Source organism: Cygnus olor, chromosome 1 (assembly GCF_009769625.2).
Source record: "Cygnus olor isolate bCygOlo1 chromosome 1, bCygOlo1.pri.v2, whole genome shotgun sequence".
NCBI classification, from domain to species: domain Eukaryota; kingdom Metazoa; phylum Chordata; class Aves; order Anseriformes; family Anatidae; genus Cygnus; species Cygnus olor.
Genome location: NC_049169.1, coordinates 16452199 through 16474164, shown reverse-complemented (window position 1 = coordinate 16474164; position 21966 = coordinate 16452199). Strand labels below are relative to the sequence as shown.

Sequence of the window (21966 nt, the reverse complement as noted above, 5' to 3'; positions counted from 1 at the left end):
CTGATGAACATAAAGAGGGAAAGAATGCTGGAGCACAAATAATGCAGTGCTGCTTGGCACCCAGCCTGGATTTTATGGGTTTCTGTAAATTAACAGTCACATTTCTGGGTGAGGTTTTAATCTTTCCCTGGACTATTGATAGAAAGTGATTTCTTTTCTTTTTTGCTTTTTTTTTTTCTTACCTGAAAAAGGTAATATTCAGGGCAACAGTCTACTTGTATATATATGCAGGTAGAAATAACAAAAGCCCTGCTTACACAGAGGGAGGAAACGTCTTCTGTTTGGTGAGCTACACTTTTACACTTGATGTTGTCATAAAGCCGATACGGTGAGTGAATTCAGAAAGCTGGCGATCTTTATATGATTCCCTTATTCAGCAAAGTTTAACAGGGAAGTATGGCTTGTGGTTTTGAGTGTTATACCATGGAAGAACACAAAAACGTAACACCAAAAGTAATGCTAAAAAGGAACGCTGAAATCTGAAAGCAAGAATGGTGCTGTAAAAAGATCTAAAACACTATGTAAAATGTTTTGAAACAAAATTTATGTGGTTTCTCAAAGTGCTCTTAATTCAAGATTATCAACAGATCCTTGGCAGAATCCTTTGCTTTGTTTCTGAAAGGAGGTTAATGGATAGATTTTATCTCATCTGTAGGAAGCTTGTGGTCATTCTTATTTTCAGCCATCAAACTCTTTAGTTGGGAGAAAAACATGGTTGGCAGATATTGCAAAAATGCAAGTCTATGAAAGTGAGAGGGTTCAGGGTGTCCATTTGGCCACAAAGTTGACTTCAGCTGTCAGTTTGCCCACTGTTGCTGTTTCTCTGAGTCATACTGAGGACCCAGTCCCTTTGGTTTCAGCAGGTCCTTAATTTCTGCTGCTCTCCAGCTGGCAGAGCTGAGTGGTCCTCATTGTACTGCTGGTGTGGCATAAAAAACAAATCCTGACCTGGGACTGTCACGATGTCGTTGCAATGCTTTAGCCCATGGATGTGTCCATGCCTTTGCTTCTCAAGTTTTTTTAAAGACTTCCTGTAGACTGTAGATGAAACAGACCTTTACCTTGCTATCACTTTCCAAATCAAAATCACCACCCTCCATGTTCATTTTTGTTCCAGCTTTGAAAAAAATAATAGCATGGCCAAACAGTCTCATGCCTACCTATTTATGTCCGTATGAATGCAACTTCACTGTCTCCTTTTCATATCATTTCTGTCAATGCCCCTTCCTGAGTTACTGTCATATCAAGTAACACATAAGATCACATCAAATTCTGCCTATTTGTGAGAGACATTTAATTTAACTGGTAAGAAAATACCTCCAAGAAAGGCTGGATTTATTTCTATTGCTCACGTTCAGCACACTCACTCTTCCTGGACTGAAGCTTCTCAGTTTCTCGGTTTCTCGCCCCAGAAATTAAGTTTTTTAGAGCAAGGAGGACCAAAACTGTAAATCTAAGCTCTCTCTCACACCTCCCCTCCCTCCACCTCTGCCAACCACAAGTAGAGTTTCCATGTACTTTTATTTACTAATATCAAGCACAACACATTGTCTACTTTAAAAGAAGACAAAATCGTACCAAAATAAGCACAATTCCTTGGAGAGACAGCTCTCTCACTGGAAAGAGCAATGTAACACAAAACCTATAGTCTGGCCCTTGATGTGGAAATAGGTGATGTCAAGTCAGTGTAGGGATGCAGGTGGCAGTTCTCAGGAGCAATTTGTTGCCTTTGCAGTGCGGCTGGGTTAGCTGATGCAGTTAAACACACTGGTGCTGAATTTGCTGGAGTGGGGTTACACAGGAGGGAATTGTGCACAAGGCAGGGCAGAGGGTCTGCACCTTCCATAGGGGCATCCTCACCTCCTGCTCCACATCAGGAGAAGGAGCCGGGAGCTCTGCCAGCCCTGCCCTCCCTGTGAGCAGAAGGAATTCAGTCAGAAGAGCCAAAATTGTCACCTGGGCAGCAAATATGCACAGAGAAATTAACCACAGAACCTGGAGGGCGAGGGCGAGGGCAGTGACCAACAGCACATTGAACCAGTAGGGTAAAGCCAAACCAGACTCAGAACAGGCCACGTAACAACATAAAAATATATAGCTTTCACAATATGAACAGCTTTTCTGAAACTCTGAAGAAATGACAGAAATGTAAAATAATGGTAGTTTTTTTCTTTCTGCCAAAACCTTTTTATTACACTTGTTTTTAGCTGCACTGGGGGGCCGGTGACTCACCAGGCTGCGTGATTCAGAAGAGCAATTTTAATTTCCATGCCCTTTCCCTTCTGCAGTTTGTGTGCACGGTGATTGCCATCCTCCTGCATTACTTCTACATGAGCACCTTTGCGTGGATGTTTGTGGAGCAGCTCCACATCTACCGGATGCTGACCGAAGTGAGGAACATCAACTTTGGGCACATGCGATTCTACTACGTCGTTGGCTGGGGCATTCCTGCCATTATAACAGGTACCCTCAGCTGCCCCCACAGCTTTGTTTGCTTTCCCTGTCATCTCTGCTGGACAAGTACAGGAAAGTTACCCATCCAGCTACTTGTGCACTCCACTACTGCTGTTACTTGAGTGCATTCCTCCATGAGGGCATCACCAAGTCATGATTAGCAGAAAGTCAGCCTGAATTTGGCAGATCTGCACGCCAAATGTCTGTAGTCCCAGCTGAAGTGATACTGAGGGTTTTACAAACATAATTGCACCCAGATCAAAACAGGAATTGTTAACATTGCTTGGGAATAAGAGTGTTTTTATTTTAACAACTTTGCTTGTAGTCTTCATAAATTTTCCTTCCCTGTGCTGGTAGCCCCAGGATATGGACACACAGTCTCAGGAGAGGTAGCTCCAGTGGCTTCAGAAGTGATGCTGCCATGAGACATTGTATTCCCCTCCCTGGACATTCCCACTGCAGTACCGTTGACCAACAGTAAATGCTCCCTGAAGGGGCTTTCAGCAGCTCTGTTTTACTTGGCATGAAAATGAGCTGGGAATACTCCTTTTACATCATTTCAGATACAAAGGCAATAACTTTCAGTTGTGGAAAAGTAATGAAAAGCTGGAGGCAGTAATCTTTTAAACTGTTCCAGGGTGATCTGCGGGAGCACATCTATCTCCGCCCTCACCGTGGCTATTTTTGCAGTCAGACATTTCCAGTGATACCCTAAGCACACGGCGCTGCGTTAATGCAGGCAGGCAGCTCCTTGGGAAGTGTGCTTTGCAGAACAGTTGGAGTGGGGTTTTTTGCTTCAACTATTTCAGCATGTATCTGTTGCCATATGGGAAATCAAATCATAGGCAGACAGTTAACTTTTACCCAGTTGCTTTTATTTTTGCAGATAACAACATACTGTCAGCAATGACAGAGATTTAGATGTCTCTCAGATCAAATAAATAGCTATCAATCATGTACGCTTGCAAAAATATTATGGAACAAGTTAGACTTCTGAAATTACATGAGTTTTGTTTCTGTTTGACATAAGGAAGAGTAATACAAAAACACAGTATAGGTGAGGAAGGGTGTCCTTTCTGGACAGGTGGTAAGTTTTTCCGTATCAAGTTGTGCATAAATATTTTGCAATTCTATCAGTTTATCCAGGACACACCAGAAGGTGCAGCTCAGAAGGCTCTACCACTCTGGACATATCCCTGACACTTCAGATAGAAACTGTCTTTGTTTTCTCTAGCATTTCAAACCTGCATAACTATTATCAGTACCCACAAGACTACCGCAATACGCTCAGGAATATTAAGTGTCATCAGATAATTGGCAGCATCATTTCTGGTAGAAAAGAAGTAATATCTTTAAATGGAAGTAAACACTTTGCATTTCAGAACACATAACTCTTCAATGGAGTTTCATCTGAAGGATTTTCTATTTCACGTTTGGTTTCTCCCGAATTTTAAATGAATTGAGACTTTCTCAACAGCAGTATTATGCAACATGAATATTACAATATTACCCATTTTTACATTTTTCTAATCAGATTTTGTTCTCTGTAATATGGAACTATTTTTCAGTATTAAAATTATGCATACATTATGAATTATGGTTCCAGTTTGTCTCCTGTACCATGAACTCTGAATCTACTGATTGACAGTTCACTTAAATAAAAAGTCAGGTCTCTGTTACTGAGAAAGTCAGAGGATTTTGTCAAATGAAGAGTGAAGAAAGCTAAGCCATTGGCTTGCCCTTCCAGGTTTAGAAATCATCTGAAGAGAAAACTCTTTCATCATAAAAAGCACGATGTGGTATTTCTTGCCCCTGGATAACTTTGTTACTGTACATATTTCAAATAAGCTTCTTTTATAAATTTTAAAGTTTAATATCTAAAGAATAAGAAGGTTCCAACTTCTTTAATATGCATCTTAAACATGATTTCTTTTAAATTTCTTTATGAAAGAAGGATTGTGTATGTTTCTCAGTAGTGGAAAAGCCTAGATATGGGAAAGAATTTTAGTCTTGGACAGCCAAATGGCTTTATAATTTTATTTAAAAGATACCTAGCCCAATATATCTCTATTATAGCTATCCTGAGAAAAAATGAACCGATAGTAGCAGTTGATTTACCCTGTTTTGTTCATTTTTTTTCCTATTCTCCATGCTCAAAATGACATTCACTTCAGACTGGGATGTAATCTAAGGGGTCTGCGATGGGACCAGGCTACATAAAAACAGGAACCTTGAACTTCAGGGAGAAAAAATCTTAGCAAAATGTTTACCTAGGGAATACTCCAGTGGTGAAGAACCCCATTTAATCACACCATACAAAAGCAAATTGCTGCGAATAAATGTAGGATGGAGTTGAGAGAAGGCTTACAGCCATGAAAAGCGTAAGGATCTGGAATATTCCTCCATGGGGAGCAATAGTGGAATTTGCTTAAAGCAAATTAAATTCACTTTAAGCTGGCTCATTTTAAGACGTAGTTTGATCCATCTAGGAAAGGGATTTTATGACTTCCTTGCCTCAGAAGCAAAGGGCTGGATTTGGCACAGAGCAAGACCCCTCTTTGTGGCAACATGCTAACTAGTTGGCATATGCATGCGGTAACTGCTTGCCGTGGGGAACGCAGTGCTCGTGTTAAAACAGGTTCTTATGTCATCCTGACATCAATATACCCCAAATAATGGCATTTTCCAAATTTGCTGCGAATACTAAGCAAGGTGATGAATTAGGAGAAAAGCGAGGCTGATGTGCAGTTGCTGCAGAGCCTGCAGGAGCTCAGGAGTGTCAAAAGGTGCCCCCATGGTGTGCTCCTGGCATGCTCCTGGGATAGGTGCTGGTCCCCACAGGCTGCTGGGCTCAGCCATCAGACTAGTCCTGGTTCCTGCGAGCACCAGTGAGCTGTCGTGCAGCCTGCACACTCAGTCTAGTCCGAAAAGCCTGTAGTGTTTAATTGATGTGCCAGAATGGTTCTTTATATTAAATTGCATTGGCTTAATTCTGCCTTTGGGTAAAGTATTATTTCACATATTGCTGAGTCCAGTAAAATCTGAACCGCCTACCCAAAGACCGAAATTTGCCCTATTTGTTAAATGGAGAACTTTAGGGTCGGATTTTGAGAGTGAAAAAATGTTGCAGTGTGCCAGTTACTCTCAGAGCCAGATGTTTGGTCGAACCGTAGTTTAAGTCCCACTAATGGGGAAATCAAGTCCTGGGAAACAGCCTGTGTCTATAGAATTACATCTGTATAAAATACTTTATGGTCCCTTAATCATTTATGGCTAATTCCTTCTGGATGGCAACTGCTGAAGGCAGTGGTGGAAGGGCCAATGGGAGCAGAGGGAGAGACCAGCCTATCTCATTCCACACTTCAGAGAAAACAGATCCGATATCCACTGCTTTGCCAAAGAGCCAGTTTAGTTTTCATAGACCATGGGCCCGTACCAGATGTGAGTATTGGCTGTGGGCCAGTGTTATGCAGAGAGGGTGAAACGCCGCTACCTCTCCCTTTTTTTTTTTGGTGTCTTTTCGTCAAAGCACACAGGCTTCAGTTCCAAAAGGTGTTTATTAATACGCAGAATCCTCGTTACGGAGAAGGGCACTGCTGTGAAACATGGACACCTGCTTGACGCAGGGCATACACTCAGCTCAGTAGGTGCCCCCATGCCCAAACAACATGCTGCAGCCATTTACCATATGTCATTGGCCAAACGCCTCCCAGGGATCAATTTCTGCCTCTTGAAGAAGGAAGAACTCCACAGTATTTTGCAGGTCAAAAGCAGAAATCCTGGTCCATTGCCATATGGGCAAGGTGTAGGTCACAAAATCAGATGGCGCTGCAAACCAGCAGGTGGAGTTTGGACTCTGAGATTCCCCAGGAAATGTCCAGGCTTTGAAAAATAAAACAATAAAAGGTGTGTTCTTGATTCAATTGCCTTGTGGGCATCACCAAACTCCATTTCAAGCAGTGCTGAAAGCAAGGTGAGGTGAGCACTCACCTGGGTTAGCAGCTCAGGATGAGTCTCAGCCTCCGCTCCTGAGCTCAAGCAGTTAAATCCCGTGAGTTCCCAAGTTCCTTTGTCTCTGGTGTTATTTTAGTGACAGTAAGCTCACAGCAGTTAAGAATGCACTTTTTTGTAGTATAGACATCTCCTCAGTTATGATTCATGTCATTCTACTGCATAGGCTTATTGAAATTCCTCTGCTTGTCATTCACCCTGAAGGCTTCATCGCTCTGTGTGAATATGACTATAAAACTGTGCTGGAACAGAATTAACTTGGGACTTGCATTTATTGCAGTTTTTATGTAGCTGAGCTTTATTCTGATAGGCAAAACTCATATGATGTGGGATGTGTATGGTGTCATTTGGTATGGGATGACCAGTGTACAGGTTTTGATTTACAAAAATTTTATTTCAATACTTGTCCTGATTTTGACTTCCCAGAGTGGCCTATTGAACACAGTTTGCCACTGTCTTTTTGTTTGTTGGACAGTGATTTGAAAATGTTACTGCTGTGCCTGGTTATATAGAAGATCTCACCAGCACATTTCTGATGTCCTTTTTCTCCGTCTTGTGACTCAGGGCTTGCTGTTGGTCTGGATCCACAAGGCTATGGGAACCCTGATTTCTGCTGGTTGTCTGTTCATGACACCCTTATCTGGAGTTTTGCTGGACCCATCGTAATCGTTGTAGTTGTAAGTATGGTGGAGTTGGCGTCTTGAACTCTCTCTTCCTTACTACTACCTTTTTTTTTAGGTTTTGTCAACCAATAGTCACAACCCGAAGCAGCAGTATTCTTTATGTTTGAAGCCAATGTGCTCAAATTTGCATCTTCTGCTTAAAGAGATAAGATGTGAGCTAAGCTAAGCTCCTGGAAATTAGAGGACTGCTTGCCAGTGCAAAGATTATTTGTTGACAAATACATCTGTGTCTAGAAAGATGCTTATTTTTTCACATTTGCTTTGTTCCGTGTTCAAATTGTTGGTTGGGGAGCTTATAAAACAAGTCAACAAAATGAGCTGTAACAAGTCACTTCATCCAGAGGTCCTAAAGAAATATTAAGTAAGTCAAATTTCAGGAACTCTAAAGAATTGGCTGGCGTTTTTCCTCCCTTAAAACTTCTCTCAGTAACAGATCACCAGAAGATAAATATCCATGTGACTGTATCTTGTATACCAAGTGCAGTTCTCGTTTCCTCAACACAGGAAGTATGAAGTAGACCTGGAAGCAGTGTGGATTGGGGTTGTGAGTTATCAGAGACATGGGACAGCCCCTGCTGAAGGAACAACTATGTGGACCAGAACCTTCAGCCTCAAGAGAAGAAAGCTGCAGGGAAGGGGACAGGGAGAAGTCTGTAATAGTGTGTAGCCTGGAAAATGTAACTGAGGAGCCAACTGTTCAGTGTCTTTCCCAACACAAATAGTAGCAGGAGGTGGCAGGTTCAGAACAAACAGGATGAGCTACACCATCGCTCCGCAGGGAGGTAAGTTAGAAACTCCCAGAAACCAGACGATAGCAATGGTGGAGCTCTGCATGGTTTCAGGAAGTGAGTGACTGAACAAATTCACAACATCAATATTCACTACAAGGGATTAAGTACAAACACCCCACTGAGTATATCCCAGCTCTAGAAATCAGCGGAGGCTGGAGGGGCTTTCTGAGGAATTATCACCAAACGCTCTGTTATTATAGTCTTATATTCTGCTTTGGCCCCAGCAGAAACAAGATGCTGGGTGAGTGGACTCTGGTGTGGAAAAGAACAGCCGCTCTTGAGTTTATTCTTGAGTTTTTGTTTCATTCAAGCCTTCAAGCAATCTTACTGTGTTTCATCCAGACTGAGTCCCAGGACATTCTTGACTGATGTTGGCTTGAAACAGGATGAATTTTGGAACTGGAAGAGACATGTAAATTAAAGGAAAAATATTCTTGGCACCACAAACCATGTTAGGATAAAAATTCTATTGTCATTGAAAACTGAGCTCTGACAAAATTAGAGAAAGAACCCATGGTGTTATTTCAATTTCCCTTTCAGATAAACACTGTCATCTTCATACTAGCAATGAAAGCATCATGCAGACGAAGGCAACGTTCATTTGAAAAAACCGGAGTCATGTAAGTTTGGGTTCAAAAACCTGTAGGAAAAAATCTGCCCAAGAATAACAAAGGGACAGAATTGCTTAAAAGCAGGCATCGGGGTTGGAATAAGTAAGATATTTGGAGAAGGAGCCGGTCTGCACTGGCAGAGGTGACTGGAGTTTCTTTACCAGCGCCTATCCCTGGGCACCCTTGGTGGCTCTGTAAAACCACCACAGTGTTATGCACCACTGACAAGTGTAGGCAGGAGAAGAGAGGGAAGAGTGAAAGGATCAGTCTCTGTATGGTGTCATTACAGTCTTTCCGTCTTTCATTATACTCCTTACTACAGTCACTTCACCTCACCCCTGGCATTTCCTGGTAGGCATAATTCCGGGTCTCCTTGTGGCCACCCGTGGCTCAGAAAGGTCTCCCTGATGAACGCCAGGATGACCAGCTGTGTCAGGCAGGGACACACTGAGGCTCCTGTGCTGAGGACCAGCCTCCACCCCCAGCCTGCTCCCCGTGGGATGAGCAGAAAGCCCACAAGCTGAAACCTGCTGCCTTTCCAGGCTGTCCTGGCAGCCTGTTCCCATTAACTCCGATTTTGCCCAAAGCTTAGAATTTACATGTGAGCTATAATGTGATTAGCTAGTGGCAAGACAGCCCCTATTTCTAAACAGGTAGCTGTATGAGATTACAAAAGGCTTCTTCTAGCTGTTTACTCAGCATTGGCTGTCAGGTAATTTTTTTTCAGTTTCTTTTTCAAACCTTCCTAAACAAATGGAGTATAATTGCTACTTAATAGCAGCTATTTTACCCATAATACAAAACTTTTGCCACCGGAATTGTGACCAGCCTTTGCAATTGCCTGTGGAAATAATGCTTTTAAGCAAACAAATACTCCCTTGAGTGCTCTCAATCCAAAGCCGTGGGCTGTAACGTGGAGAAAGAATGTGAAGGTGGACTCAACAAACAGAAATGAGACGGACCTGACCATTCACTCCCCAGATCTCTTCCTCACAGTCAACAAGACTGAACCGTAGGGCTTGGAGAACAGCCATGTTTGTTTGAAGGAAACCTTGGAAGCAGACTTGAAAAGAAATCACCTTTTTTTATCACCCGAATGTTCTAAGTCATTGAGTAGCATAAGGAGGGAGTTGGGAACGGGGAGCTGGTGTGCCAAAGGGCCCTTCTAGATGCCAAATTGTGGGTGTGCTCCTCACTAGGTCTGTGTGTGCTCTCAGGGAGGAAAGGGCACTTGAACTTCCATATGGTCCCACCCCTGTTGGGAAGCTGGGCTTTCCTCATGTCTCCTCTCATGCTGCAAACACCCCTGTGTGCTTGCTTTACAGCTCCGTGCTGCGGACAGCATTCCTGCTCCTGCTGCTCATCAGCGCCACGTGGCTGCTGGGGCTGATGGCAGTGAACAGCGATGTCATGACGTTTCACTATCTCTTTGCCATTTTCAGCTGCCTGCAGGTAAGTTAGCATTTTGCCAGTGGCAAACCTTGGTGAGTGCACTGCTGTGCCCCCAAAACGAGTAAACATTGGCTAACTTTGTAACTGAGATGTTAAGTTGTTAAGATGTTAAGTACAGTTTTTGGTGTCTTTTCTCAAAGGGAGGGTTCTTTTCACCAAAGTCATCACTTTTAGTAATTGCATCTCTCACTTTCAGTCATTCTAAGATAAGTGCTCTAATATTGTAACCTGTGACAGACAAATAACAGTAGGCAGTTATACCTCCGTCTTCCCAGAGGGAAAATCTTTGCTACTGTCTTCTGCATGCTTACTGTTAGCAGTCATCCTGTTGCTTCCACAAAGTAAGTTACTGTTTAAGAAAATGAGTCAAATAATGATTTCCAAACACAACTCGTTTAGGGATTTACTGGATCACTTGTCCTGGTGTGCACAGTTGTTGACTAAAGATGCAGAGCATAGTTTTTGTAGGAGACCCGGCATGGAAGTAGACATGAAGTCATGTAGTCACAACTTGAAAGTGACTAAGGGTGGCAGTAACTTTCATGGCAAGTGCCTGCTGTTTTAAAACAGCTGCTAGTAGCAGGCCATTCCTGTTGGATGCAGCACAACAGCCACAAATTGCCACCAAGGAGAAAAAGAATCCTGATAGGTCTTCTCCCATGCCTGTCCATGCCCTGGCAACACATCAGATAGGCCAGCCTGGAGCAAGGATATTTTGCCACTGCAACTGGTGTGCTCTGAAATAAAGACACCCACTTAGGCTGTAAAACCAGGCTTCCACGAGCCTAGAATAAAATTAAATTAAATACAAACACGATGAGAGGGAGGAAAGCCAGCAGCTGGAATTCTCCAAGTTTGCCCAGAGAGGCACAGTGGTATGTGGCGTTTCACGTCGTTACCTTCTTTGAACTTGTATTTTTAAAGAGACATTTATGTGAGTTTTATTAATGAATAATCCCAAAGTGCTAATGCCAACTAAGATTGTGTTTGATTGAATGTTTAGAAAGTGAACTTGAAGTTTAAAGTTACTGTAAGTCAATTGCTTTGGCTGAAGTCATGAAATGCAGGCATCTTGTGATGTTGGTACAGCTGCAACTTCATGAGTGATTGGCTTCTATAAACTATATCTCCTACCAGAATTGATAACCATTTGGCAGCTGCATGAATTCCTTCAGAGCAAATACATCTGAAAACATACACGTGCGTGTCCCCCACCCTCAAAGAAAGTTATTGTTGGGTGTTCCTGGCGGGCCAATAGCTGCCCAGTCCTGGGGATTTCGGCAGTTTTCCCTCCTTGAGATATTGCTGAATGGATAAACATAGGGGACAAAAGTTGGGACCTCTCTGACCCCAGTATCTCTCCATGTCTTACAAAGCTTTCTAAGGTTCTGTAAGCAACAGTAATAAGGACACCTACCAAAGAAGTTCCCCATTTCCAGAGGTTTTCACTAAAGGCTGTGATATTTTTGATGTGCTGCTATTGCTTTTGTCTCATCATCCGTGTTAAAAGCTCTAAAATCTTAATGCAAGTACAGCCCTGATACTCCCTGAAATGTCTGTCGGTGGGACACTGAGGTCCTCACTGGATATATTGAGAAGAATGTTTCTTCCCAAACTATGGGGCAGGGTGAGAACTACCATGAGCTCTGCTCTATAAATCCTGGAGGAATACATCATTGTGCATATTTTCCAAGGCCCTTGATGCACATTTAAACTTGGAAGCAAATATTGAAGAAGTCCTAGGAGATCAGTCAATGCTATTTCAGTCAAAGACAGGAAATAGTTATTGCTATTGAAATCACTGACTATGAACTAGAATTCAGGGGTTGTTTCAGAATGACTGTTCTCTAATACCTATTTGTATCTGCAGTTTAGTACTATTGAATCATTTAGATTTATTCTTTCTTTCTCTAAAATGATCCAGGGGCTGTTCATTTTCTTCTTCCACTGCGTGTTTAACAAAGAAGTCAGGAAGCATTTGAAGAACACTTTAACTGGAAAGAAACCTCTTCCAGATGATTCCACTGCCACAAGAGCTACGTTATTAACTGTAAGGAAAAAAAATGGGAAAAGAACATCCTTCATGCTGGTAGAAGTTACCAAAAACGCATTTGCAGATGGCTTGTCCATAACTAAGGGAATTGTCTGATTTATTTAAGTGACTTTTACGAAGATTACTGATGGCTTCTCTCAAAAGTTTTGATTACTGTTTCAATTAAAACATTTGAGAGGGAATAGGTTTTTTTCCCTCTGCATCACAAACCACTTGGTTCCTTTGAGGCTTTTAATGTGCTCATGGGTAATGTGGACTGTCAGTAGGAATTCATTGTTTTTTATTCTTGCAAAACTCAAAGAAAGTGAACATAGAAAGTGTATATGGGGTGTGCTGAACCACTTTGGTCCTTGCACTGTTCTGGTTATAGTCATGTTGACTTATATAACGGGCAGTCTGAAACTTGTAAATAGGGGTAACTGATTACCCTTCCAGCTATATCGAAAACCCACTGACATCCACACTATTAAATAGGATCAGATCATGGGATTGAGCCCTGGCCTGCAGCTGTCCTTGAGATTTAACTGTGAGTGCATCCCCTGACATGGTTCTAGCTGTGCCAGCTTACAGCTAGTCTCCCAAAGTGTAGGCATGGCTGGGGATAAGAGAGGCCAGCATGGGCCAATGAATGTTCCCAAAGAGGCAATGTTGATTTGGCAATCTTGTTTTGGGAGGAACAAAAAGAGTTCAGCAATGTGGACTAGAGTTGTACTATGCACTGCCATTTACTTTCACAACTGAGAACAGGCCTTTGCTCATCTGGTTTCAAACACAGACATTGCTTAAATCTATTTTTAACAAGGAAATCTAAGTCCTTCATACTTAGATTTTACTATCAGGTGGGAAATTGAGGAAGAGGTATTAAGAGCTAATTCTGCAATGGTTTTCAAGCAATTGGTTTCAGTGGAAGCGAGGCACCAACACACCTTTGATGAGCAGGGCCTGTGAGCCTGGGTTTCACAAGTTGTGGGCATTCAAAGCATTGTGCTGAATAACCAAGTCTCTGTCCACAGACCCTGGTAAAAAAACACTGAAAGGATATTTTCTTGCTTTGATCTGATTACACATCTGCTTGCAGTAACATTAATGAGACATGTGGGCTTGAGTTAAACAATACAAAAATTATCAGGCTTTCTCTCCAATGTCCTTAATGGCTCATAGCAGACTCTCAAGTCACGTTTCAAATCTTTCTGCCACAAAGGCACACAGTTCCCCAGTGCCCAGCAGGCCACCAGAAGCAATAAGCTGAAGGAGACTGTCACCAACTCCATTTCTCAGGCACGACGCTCTACAGTTGGTTACATCAACTGTAGGAGAGGAGGTATACAGAGGGCTGGTCTGAGCCTTTTGAACAAACTTTCTGGAGAAAGAAAGTCAATTACAGATCTCAGGCTCCAGCTTCTGCATCTGTCCCGGTCAGTGAGCCCTGCTGAATGGAGAGGTCTGCCTGGGAAGGTCGGGAATCCACTACATTATGTTGCTTAAAAGAGTTCTTCTTGTCATTCACTATTCCTTTGTGTCTTTTTTTTTCCTTCAGCGATCTCTGAACTGTAACAACACATACATAGAAGAGCCAAATATGTATCGCACGACCCTTGGGGAATCCACTGTCTCCCTAGAAAGCACCGTCAGGTCAGCCAAGAGCCACAATAGCTACCTTGCTTATATTCTCAGGTAATCAGGTGGCAGGTGCATGGCTTTCAGGTGCTTGCCTTTCCCTTTTCATTCCTCTTGTGGAAAAGAAAAAACAAAACAGAAATGTTTTGGTTCAAGTGCAACTTGTTTTACGTTGTAACTGTTCTGCTTCGTGCGACTGTTATTTTCCTTTGTGCGTTTTCTTTTGCATGCATCTTCAGTGGGGACTTCCAGTAGTGCAGTGGTTAACGTGGCTATTATGTTAGCTATTTGGGCTGTGCTGCTTGCCTGTTAAAACATAGATGTGTCTCAAGGAGTGGGATTTAGCTTATTAACATCAGGCTTTTTCAGGGTGCAATTCACATCTCCAAAGGCAGACATAACCTGTCTTGCTGTAAAAGTACCTACTCTGACAATCAGTTGAGCATGCACTGCAGCTGTCTGTGTTTGACCAGAAGAATCTCATCTGCATGTCTGCCTTGTTGTTAAGAACAGTGAAGTGACCAAGAAAGTTGTCCCCTGTTTTTATTCTTTAAGGGATGATGCTGCTCATAAGCTCAGTGGATCCTCAAGTCAAGCAAGGGCTGGTCAGACTGAAGCAGATTCCTCCATTTTTCATAGGAATCCTTCTAAATCCAACGGTACGAATTTCTTTAAAATGCTTTGACCCAGTTGTGAACCTTTTCCTTCTCAGCACTTTTTTCAAAGGCTTGTGTAATAGGAGGAGCACTTACTCTGACTCGGTGTGCCTCATTCTCGTAGTGCTGTTGGCATAACGAGATATGCAATGGTTGCCTTACCGGGGAGTTCTGGAATGGAATTATGTATCTGCTTCTTGTGATGGCTCAGTTTTAATCTGACAGCTGTCACAACTGTTGACAGTTTCTGGCGTCCCTCTTCTTTCTCACAAATTATGCGCTGCTGCTCTTGATTTTTAATTGGACATCTTTTAATGTTCGAGACCTTGAGGCAATATCCTCTTTTACAGCTACGTGTTTTGTACAAGAAGATGAGAACTGTCTCTTCGCTGATTTCCGTTTGGGGTCTTGATGTTAAATTTTGTTGCCTTGTAGCAGTATTTAAGAGTGCATTTGCAGATTTCCTGATATTTTTAGGTACCTCTGCCAGCGTGTTGTGTTGACTGAGATGCTGTGGAGCTGCTGTTCTGTGTATTGGCTAGTGAGAAAAAGTATTCCTGTTCTGTTCTGCAGCCCCCTTGCAGAAAAAAGGTCCTGCCCATCAGCTGAGCAGAGCAGTGTGCTTCCATAAGTACTTAGGTGGAGGCCACAGTCCTTGTGAGTTAATCTGAGAACACCTGTGGCTGGAAGTGCTCATCCCTGGCGTGTCCTGAACCAGATGCCTGCCTTGTCTTTGCGTTCATGCGTTCATCAGATGGATGTGTCTCGCTCCTGCTCACCCTCTCATTGCTCTATTTCCCCTTTCCACATTCGTAGAGCATGATTCAGACTCTGACAGCGAACTGTCCCTTGACGAACACAGCAGCTCCTACGCCTCCTCCCATTCATCGGACAGCGAGGAAGACGGGCTTGAGCCAGAGAAAAAGTGGAACACATCCACTTCCAAAAATAATGAACGTGGCCCTCTCCACAGCACACCTAAAGGTATTTCTGGTGCGAAGGAACAGCAATGGGTGTATTTTATTTAAAATAGTTTTAGAGTAGATGGAATGAATTTATCAGGCTAGCATACAACGTTTGGAAATGGTGTTACACAGCCAGCAAAATCTCATGTGAAGGAAGAAGGGCTATTTTGAAGGCAGGAGGAAGAAATACCTGCCTCTCTTCATGCAATAGATGCTTGTGGATTTAGCGGTGTCTGGAGAGGCCACCAGTATCAGCGCTGTGTGGCAGGGTATGGGCATTCCTAGGTGCAGTTCGTCTTCTAAAGATTAGTTAGTTTAGACAAATAGGTAAGGCAGTGTCCAAGCTGTGTGCTCTGCACAGACACAGCACAAAGTTCCTCAGGTGCCCTCATCCCTAAGAAACCACCGTCCCCAGGGAGCCCCAGGGATTGCCATCCCTGGACAGCTGAGAGGGCAAATTTGTCTCACACCCCTCAGTGGTGCCAGCAGCCTTGCTCTGAGCAGGGACACCCTGCCATCCTGCCAGAAGTGTTTCTGGGGGGTTTGCTGCACCCCAGAGTAGAGTAGTCCAGCAAGAATCATCGAAAGCATTGCTCTGGTCTGGCACACAGCTACTCCCCAGCTGCAGGAGATGAGACTGGCTGGGCAGTGGTTGAGAAAACCTATCAAACAGTGGTTTTCGAGCTAGTGTTTTTTTGCATTGCAGTCGATACCCTTCCCAATCATGTGAAACCCTATTGGCCCACAGAGTGCATAACGGCCAGCGACAGCGAGGACCCCAGTGGGAAACAGAAACTCAAAGTCGAGACCAAGGTCAATGTGGAGCTCCACAGGGAAAACCAGATGAACCACAACAACGAAGCGCCGCAGGACAAAGAGAACGAAGGGCAGCAGAAGGAGAACAGACCTCTGTCCCACCAGAATAACCAGCAGCCAGAGCAGAGGAAAGGTAAGGTGGCCAGCACAACTTCACAGCACACTGGGAGGCTGGGGCGTTAACGAGCATCAGTTAATGTAGTAGCTGCACTGGGGAAGAGCAATCTCCAAATGGCCTCAACCTGTGTAACCAGGGAGGAAGCTAGTAAGCAGCTGGTGAAGTCTAATCTTATGGTTTTGAAATAAAGTGGCAAAGCAGAATTCTGATTAAGAAATATAAAATGTCACTTTTTGGATGTGTTCAGCTTGTTAAATGAATTTACTGATACGTTTCGAAATTCTGACTCTTCCCTCTCTTCTGTAACAGGCATCTTAAAAAACAAAGTCACCTACCCTCCCCCTCTGATGGACAAGAATATGAAGAATCGACTGCGGGAAAAGCTATCGGATTATAATCAGACCACGATCTCATCCAGGACTACTTCCCTGGGGACAAACGATGGGGTCTGCTCTCCTTCGGACTCGGGGGTGACAGTAAAAAATGCTCGGAGGGAGCAGTCTCGAGACCAGCTCAACGGCATGGCCATGAATGTCCACGTGGGAACAGGACATGCTGAGACCTCAGACTCAGAGTAAGTACCACACTAGGATGCCCTGGCAGACCTCCCATGGGTCTGGCCTCTCCCTCCACTTTCCAGCCTCAAAATCCCACACGAGCAAGGATTTCACCCGGAGACTGCACTGGAGTCTTTCACCAGTGGCCTTGCTGATTGCTTGCCCACACCACGTCCCCACACCACAGTGTTTCACTGACGAGAAGGCCAAAAACGGGTATCACAGGCAAGGTGCCATGATAGAAACCTGTCACCAGTCATCCTGGTGTGCTCTGAACTGGCAAACTGGATTGTTACTGGCACGCTGGCATGAGCGACATAGCTCTGCCCCATTTCCTTGGTGCGAGGCTTGCGTGCCTTCAGGAGGGCTCTGCTCAGGGCTGCCTCCTGGTTCCACCTCTGTGCTCCCAGCCTCTCACCTTCACACACCTTGGACCAATGGAGCATTCTTTTTCCCCTCTCTTTTTCACCAGTTCTCCCGTTTTGTAGCAAGGAGGATGTTTGGGGCCATTAGGGATCTAATGGGGTGCAAATAATTATAATATGGCCAGTACTGGGCACCCGAGGAGGAGGATCAGAGCAGGGCAAACACAGAGCAGCATTTCTTGATGCGTGTCCAGCAAGAGGTGCGGTGGGTGTCCAGCAGGCAGCTGGAGGAGGGCAGGCAGGGGCAGGACGCAAATGAGCAGGACCTGGAGGAAGCTCAGCAATTTGTGGGGTGAGCCTAGGGGGGGAGCATGGGGGGATCCAGCCGAGCAGGGGGAGCGTGTTACCTGGGTGTGAGATCCAGTGGCTGCAGAGAAAAGAGTTGCGTCAAGCCACTGACCCTAAATTAGCAGGTGTGTGATTCCCACCCACTGCACAGAGTGTGTATTTGCCATTCTAAATGAAATCAAACACCAGCGAAAGGCTGAGCAAGCTTCCAGCCAAAGGGTATTCTCAGAAACCTCATTACTCATCACAGTTTTCACATTCAAAGCGAGAACAACCTTAAGTAAAGTCTGTGTAAACATTTTACACGCACAGTCTTCCCTTTATTAACACAAATAATAGTCTCATTCCTTCTCCGAACAAAGAGAAAATTTCTCGCCCATCTTTAATTCTAACGTGCTTTAGACACCCATGCTGTTCAAGGGTGCGCAGCCCATTCCCAGCTCTCTGCAGAAATACATCTTTGGATTGCTGGGGACTGGTTGTTGAATATCTCCTGCTTAGCCAGGAAACAGAGGTGTCTTTAACAAGCAATAACTGCTTGCTGCTACCAGGCAATAGATTCTTTACTGGGGAAAAGCTAGCCGACTTGGCGTACTAAACAACTGTTTTGTTCTCTGCACCTTTTGCATACGGTAAAACTGTTTGACAGCAGAATGCATGAACCTGTCTGAAATACCAGGTTTCTAACAGCTTGCAAGGTTTTGTGTGAGCCTCACATCTTCACCTAAGCGTTAGCCAAACGCAATCACTTGGTAAATTTTTCTCTAAATAGTGCATCTCTTGGGTACCGCCTGTAAACAACGCTCCCAGCCGATCTTGCCCTCAAGGGCAGCATCCCCCAGGGATGTTTGGTTGGTAATTTCACGGAGCATGAGCCCTTACTAAAAGGGATCAGGTAGATTTGGGTGGAGCTGTTCGCCTGTGCCTGTCTAACCCCAAGCCGGCATGATTGCTTCTTCCCACTAACAGAGGCAGTAACGAAACTTCAATTTGAACCGTCAGGAAACTGTGAGCGCTGCTGCGAGTTCTGGACTCCTCACCGCAGGGTCACTGCCTGGGTGCCTCAGACTTCTCTGGAGTCTCTGCACGGCCAGGAGGACGAAGATGGCTCTGATTCCCGCATGGTTTCATGTTCTGGCAGACTCCTGGCTGCTCGCAGCGGAGACACGGTGCCCAGATGCCCGTGATGGGGCCGCTCTGTGACAACGCTGCACACGACGCGAACCTGTGCCAAAAAGCATGGAAATGGCCCCAAGGATTCCCACAAGGATTCCCAGCAAGGGTTGAATTCCTTCTTGCAGCGTGGACAGTGCTGCAGGAGTTGCTCAGCTGCTGGGGAGAAACAAGGAAAAACAAGTTACTGCAGTGGACCTACAGGAAGACAACCCGTCCGCCTCAAGGCAAGCACCAGGAGACGCCTCTCGTGAACTTTTCTCCAGCTACAGCGTGAACCATCCGGCGTGCTGGACTCAGGGGAGGAATATCCCAACAAGTGTCCTTCAGTTTCTATGCCAGCATCTCTCTCCAGCCCCCTATGGACACGTCGTCTTCAGAAAATAAAAATAAAAATCCTTTATATATATATATATATATAAAGTGTAGATACTTTTATATATTTTGTATGGTGATGCTAAAGAAAAAGTTCCTTTGTATATTTTACATTTATACTGATCTTCTTAATTTGATAACAGGAAATCAATTAAAAGAGTTTTTGATATTTTTTATATAAACATTGCACAATCTTACTTGAATTTGGCATTTGATAAAGTAACTGATGTTTGCATGGAAACCACCTTAGGATGCAATGCAGTTTTCAAAATAAGGCAGTAAAGATTATTTCTAAATCCAGGAATATAATTTATAAGTTTTGTTGACAGATTTTGGAACACTTTAAGGACACAGTATGTTTTTTCGTAACCTCTTCTAAAACTGAAAAAAAATTTGGTGGTTTTTTTTTTTTTTTTCATTTTTTGGTGTTTTGGCCTCTTCTCTCAAGTGCATTGAAATGTTCAGAAACTGAACTTCAGGGCTAAAAATAAGTTATGTCTTAGTCTTAAGATTTCAACACAGTCCTTGTATGGAAGAAGTCAAATCAATATTTCCCATAGCAAGAACAAGAAAACAAGTGGTGTAGTTGTGGAGTGGGTTTCTCGGACACTGCTGGTCTGGCTCAGGGACAAAACAGCCTCCCAAGAAGAGGGTCCTCCTCCCTGGTTCTGCACGAGGAGCAGTCATTTTATTTTACTGCTGCTTTCTCTCCCTCTGGAGTCAGCACGTTGCAAATCAAAGCAGAAACACGAGGCTGGAAGGATGGCCAGGCTTCATTTCCCAGCTCTTTGAGAAATCCCTGGCCTTCCTGGTGTGTCCAAAAGCGCGTGGAAGGATTAAGGTTTCACGTTCAATGGTACGGCCGTGACCACCAAGGCTCTCAGGAGCTCCCTGTGCTCCAGAGCAGCCCTTTGGGAAAATACCAGCTCATGCGTATGAGTGCATATGTGAAAGGGAAGGTACAGAAAATCACCCTAAATAGAATGCAGGAGATCAGGAAAAACAAAACAAAACAAAACAAAGGCAAATATAGAGCAATCTGGGTTTTGTTACATTCCTATGCGCTTTTAAATGCATTTAGGAAATGTCTTCGGGAAGGGAGGGGGAGGAAGGGTACTGGTCCTGTAAAAGTTATGCATCATGCTGTGTGAAATTTTGTGGCTGACAAAAAGTTCTGAATGTTTTAGGTGCCTGACACTTGGCTGTGTGCTCAGGCATTGTGTATAACCCCTGCTAGTTGTTTTTACATCTGTGTATGTATATTTTGTCCCAGTGAGATGTAGGTAGTTTTTATTTTGATCAGAATTGTTGCAGTAAAGGAGGGTCAGTTGTGTTAATGACAAAAAATTAAAACCTATTTTTATGACTTTTTAAAAGCTTTATGGCAGATTAGACACTGGAGCTTTTTTGTTTTCTTTTTTTTTTTTAAACAAATGTGTATTTATTAATGTGCAGAACACTGGAATTGCAGCACAGATGAAAGGAGAATTTACAATAAATTAAGATTTTTTTTTGAACTTCTGGAGTTTATTTTCAATGCCGAATGGATGCTGAGGGCCCCAGTGGCATTTTTAGGGATTTACAAAGTAGCAGGAGAGGAGACGTACTGGTACCTATTGCTCTTGCCAAGGAAGCAGAGGCTGTAAAGCTTCACCCTCACCACTCCCTTACAATCAGGTGCCCCTTATGTGCACAAGGCGTCAGGTTTGGGCTGCGAGGAGCAGAGCCTGTGTCCCGTCCTTCCTGCAGCACCGCAGAGAGCTCTGCTATGGGTCAGGCATTAAATGTACTCGGTTCTGGAAAAGCCTTCATATTCATGTTTTGCAGATGCTTTAAGTCCACCATGAGGCTGAGTCTTCGTTTGGGAGAAAGGCTTGGTTTGGGGGCTTTTGTTTTCTTTGGGGTTTGGTTTTTGTTCTTTTACCAAGCACATTCCTTGTTCCTGCAGAATTTGCACTGATGAAACCCCAGGACACCGGTGCGTTGACATCCACCCAGGCCAAACCTCAGCTTCTTGTGCACCCAATTTCCATGGAGGGGAAAATCTGCTTGTGAACATCCCATGGTATGGCAGACCCTGAGTTTGGCCAGGGGAGGGGAGCCAATGCAAGCCTGTGATGAGAAGAACCTTTTCTGACTTTGTTGGCTAAGCTGTGGTCCTGCTCGTGCTGTACTTTTTAGGCTGTTGTGCAGGTCTTCTTCGTTAAAGTGTCTTATGAGGCACATCAGGGACCTGCAAGCGTCTGCCAGCATTCTGGAAATAAAGTATTTCCCAATATCATCTGGCCTGCTTTTCCGTAAGTGTTCCTAAACATCAGGCAATAACCTGGCAGCATGTGAGGTCAGGGAGCGAGAGACTGGTTACTGGAATGATTTAGGGGCAAAATCAAAGATGGGGAGCTTTGATTTGCAAACCGCTAAACAAAGCCAAGCAATTAGCCCAAAGGGAAACTGTTTTTAAATTTTATTGTACAAGTTCACTTTTGGTGGACCAATAACACTTGTTTGTTCTCATTTACACAAAGCCCACTTTTCTGCAGAAAAGCATTAAAAAAGACCCAGGCTTTCATGTCAGCAGGACTCATACAGGACAGACCAGGGTCCTGCCTCCAGTACCAGCCAACAGCAGACGTTTAGGAAAAGAGGATTGTCACAGCAGTCTTACACAGTGAGGTGGCCCCAGCAGGGTCCACAGTCCCCAACAGGGTTCAAGCCCCAGCAAGCTGCAGCTCGGAAGCTCCCAATAATTTGTCCTGTTGCTTTTGGACCCATGGAGACTTCTGGTGCACAGTGGTTTGCCTGATTCAGTCACAAGCAGCAAGGAAAGGCTCTTACTCTTGTTCAGCCTTCCTTCTTGCCCTTCTTCCATCTCTTCAGGTCTAATGCATCCTTTTTGGAGATAGCAGAGGTAAAAGAGATCA

General features: G+C 44.0%; 1 protein-coding gene across 1 annotated transcript in view; it reads left to right on the top strand.

Moving 5' to 3' along the window:
• CELSR1 (cadherin EGF LAG seven-pass G-type receptor 1) overlaps nucleotides 1–21326 on the top strand; it is a 165826-nt gene extending 144500 nt beyond the window's left edge. Inside the window, 11 exon segments of the mRNA XM_040544703.1 lie at nucleotides 2289–2463; nucleotides 7030–7142; nucleotides 8480–8559; nucleotides 9876–10002; nucleotides 11927–12052; nucleotides 13593–13729; nucleotides 14228–14331; nucleotides 15145–15312; nucleotides 16000–16242; nucleotides 16537–16801; nucleotides 18467–21326. Of these exon segments, the coding sequence (XP_040400637.1) occupies nucleotides 2289–2463; nucleotides 7030–7142; nucleotides 8480–8559; nucleotides 9876–10002; nucleotides 11927–12052; nucleotides 13593–13729; nucleotides 14228–14331; nucleotides 15145–15312; nucleotides 16000–16242; nucleotides 16537–16801; nucleotides 18467–18491 (1563 nt within the window). The 3' untranslated portion in view covers nucleotides 18492–21326.
• Nucleotides 21327–21966: the final 640 nt, after the last annotated feature.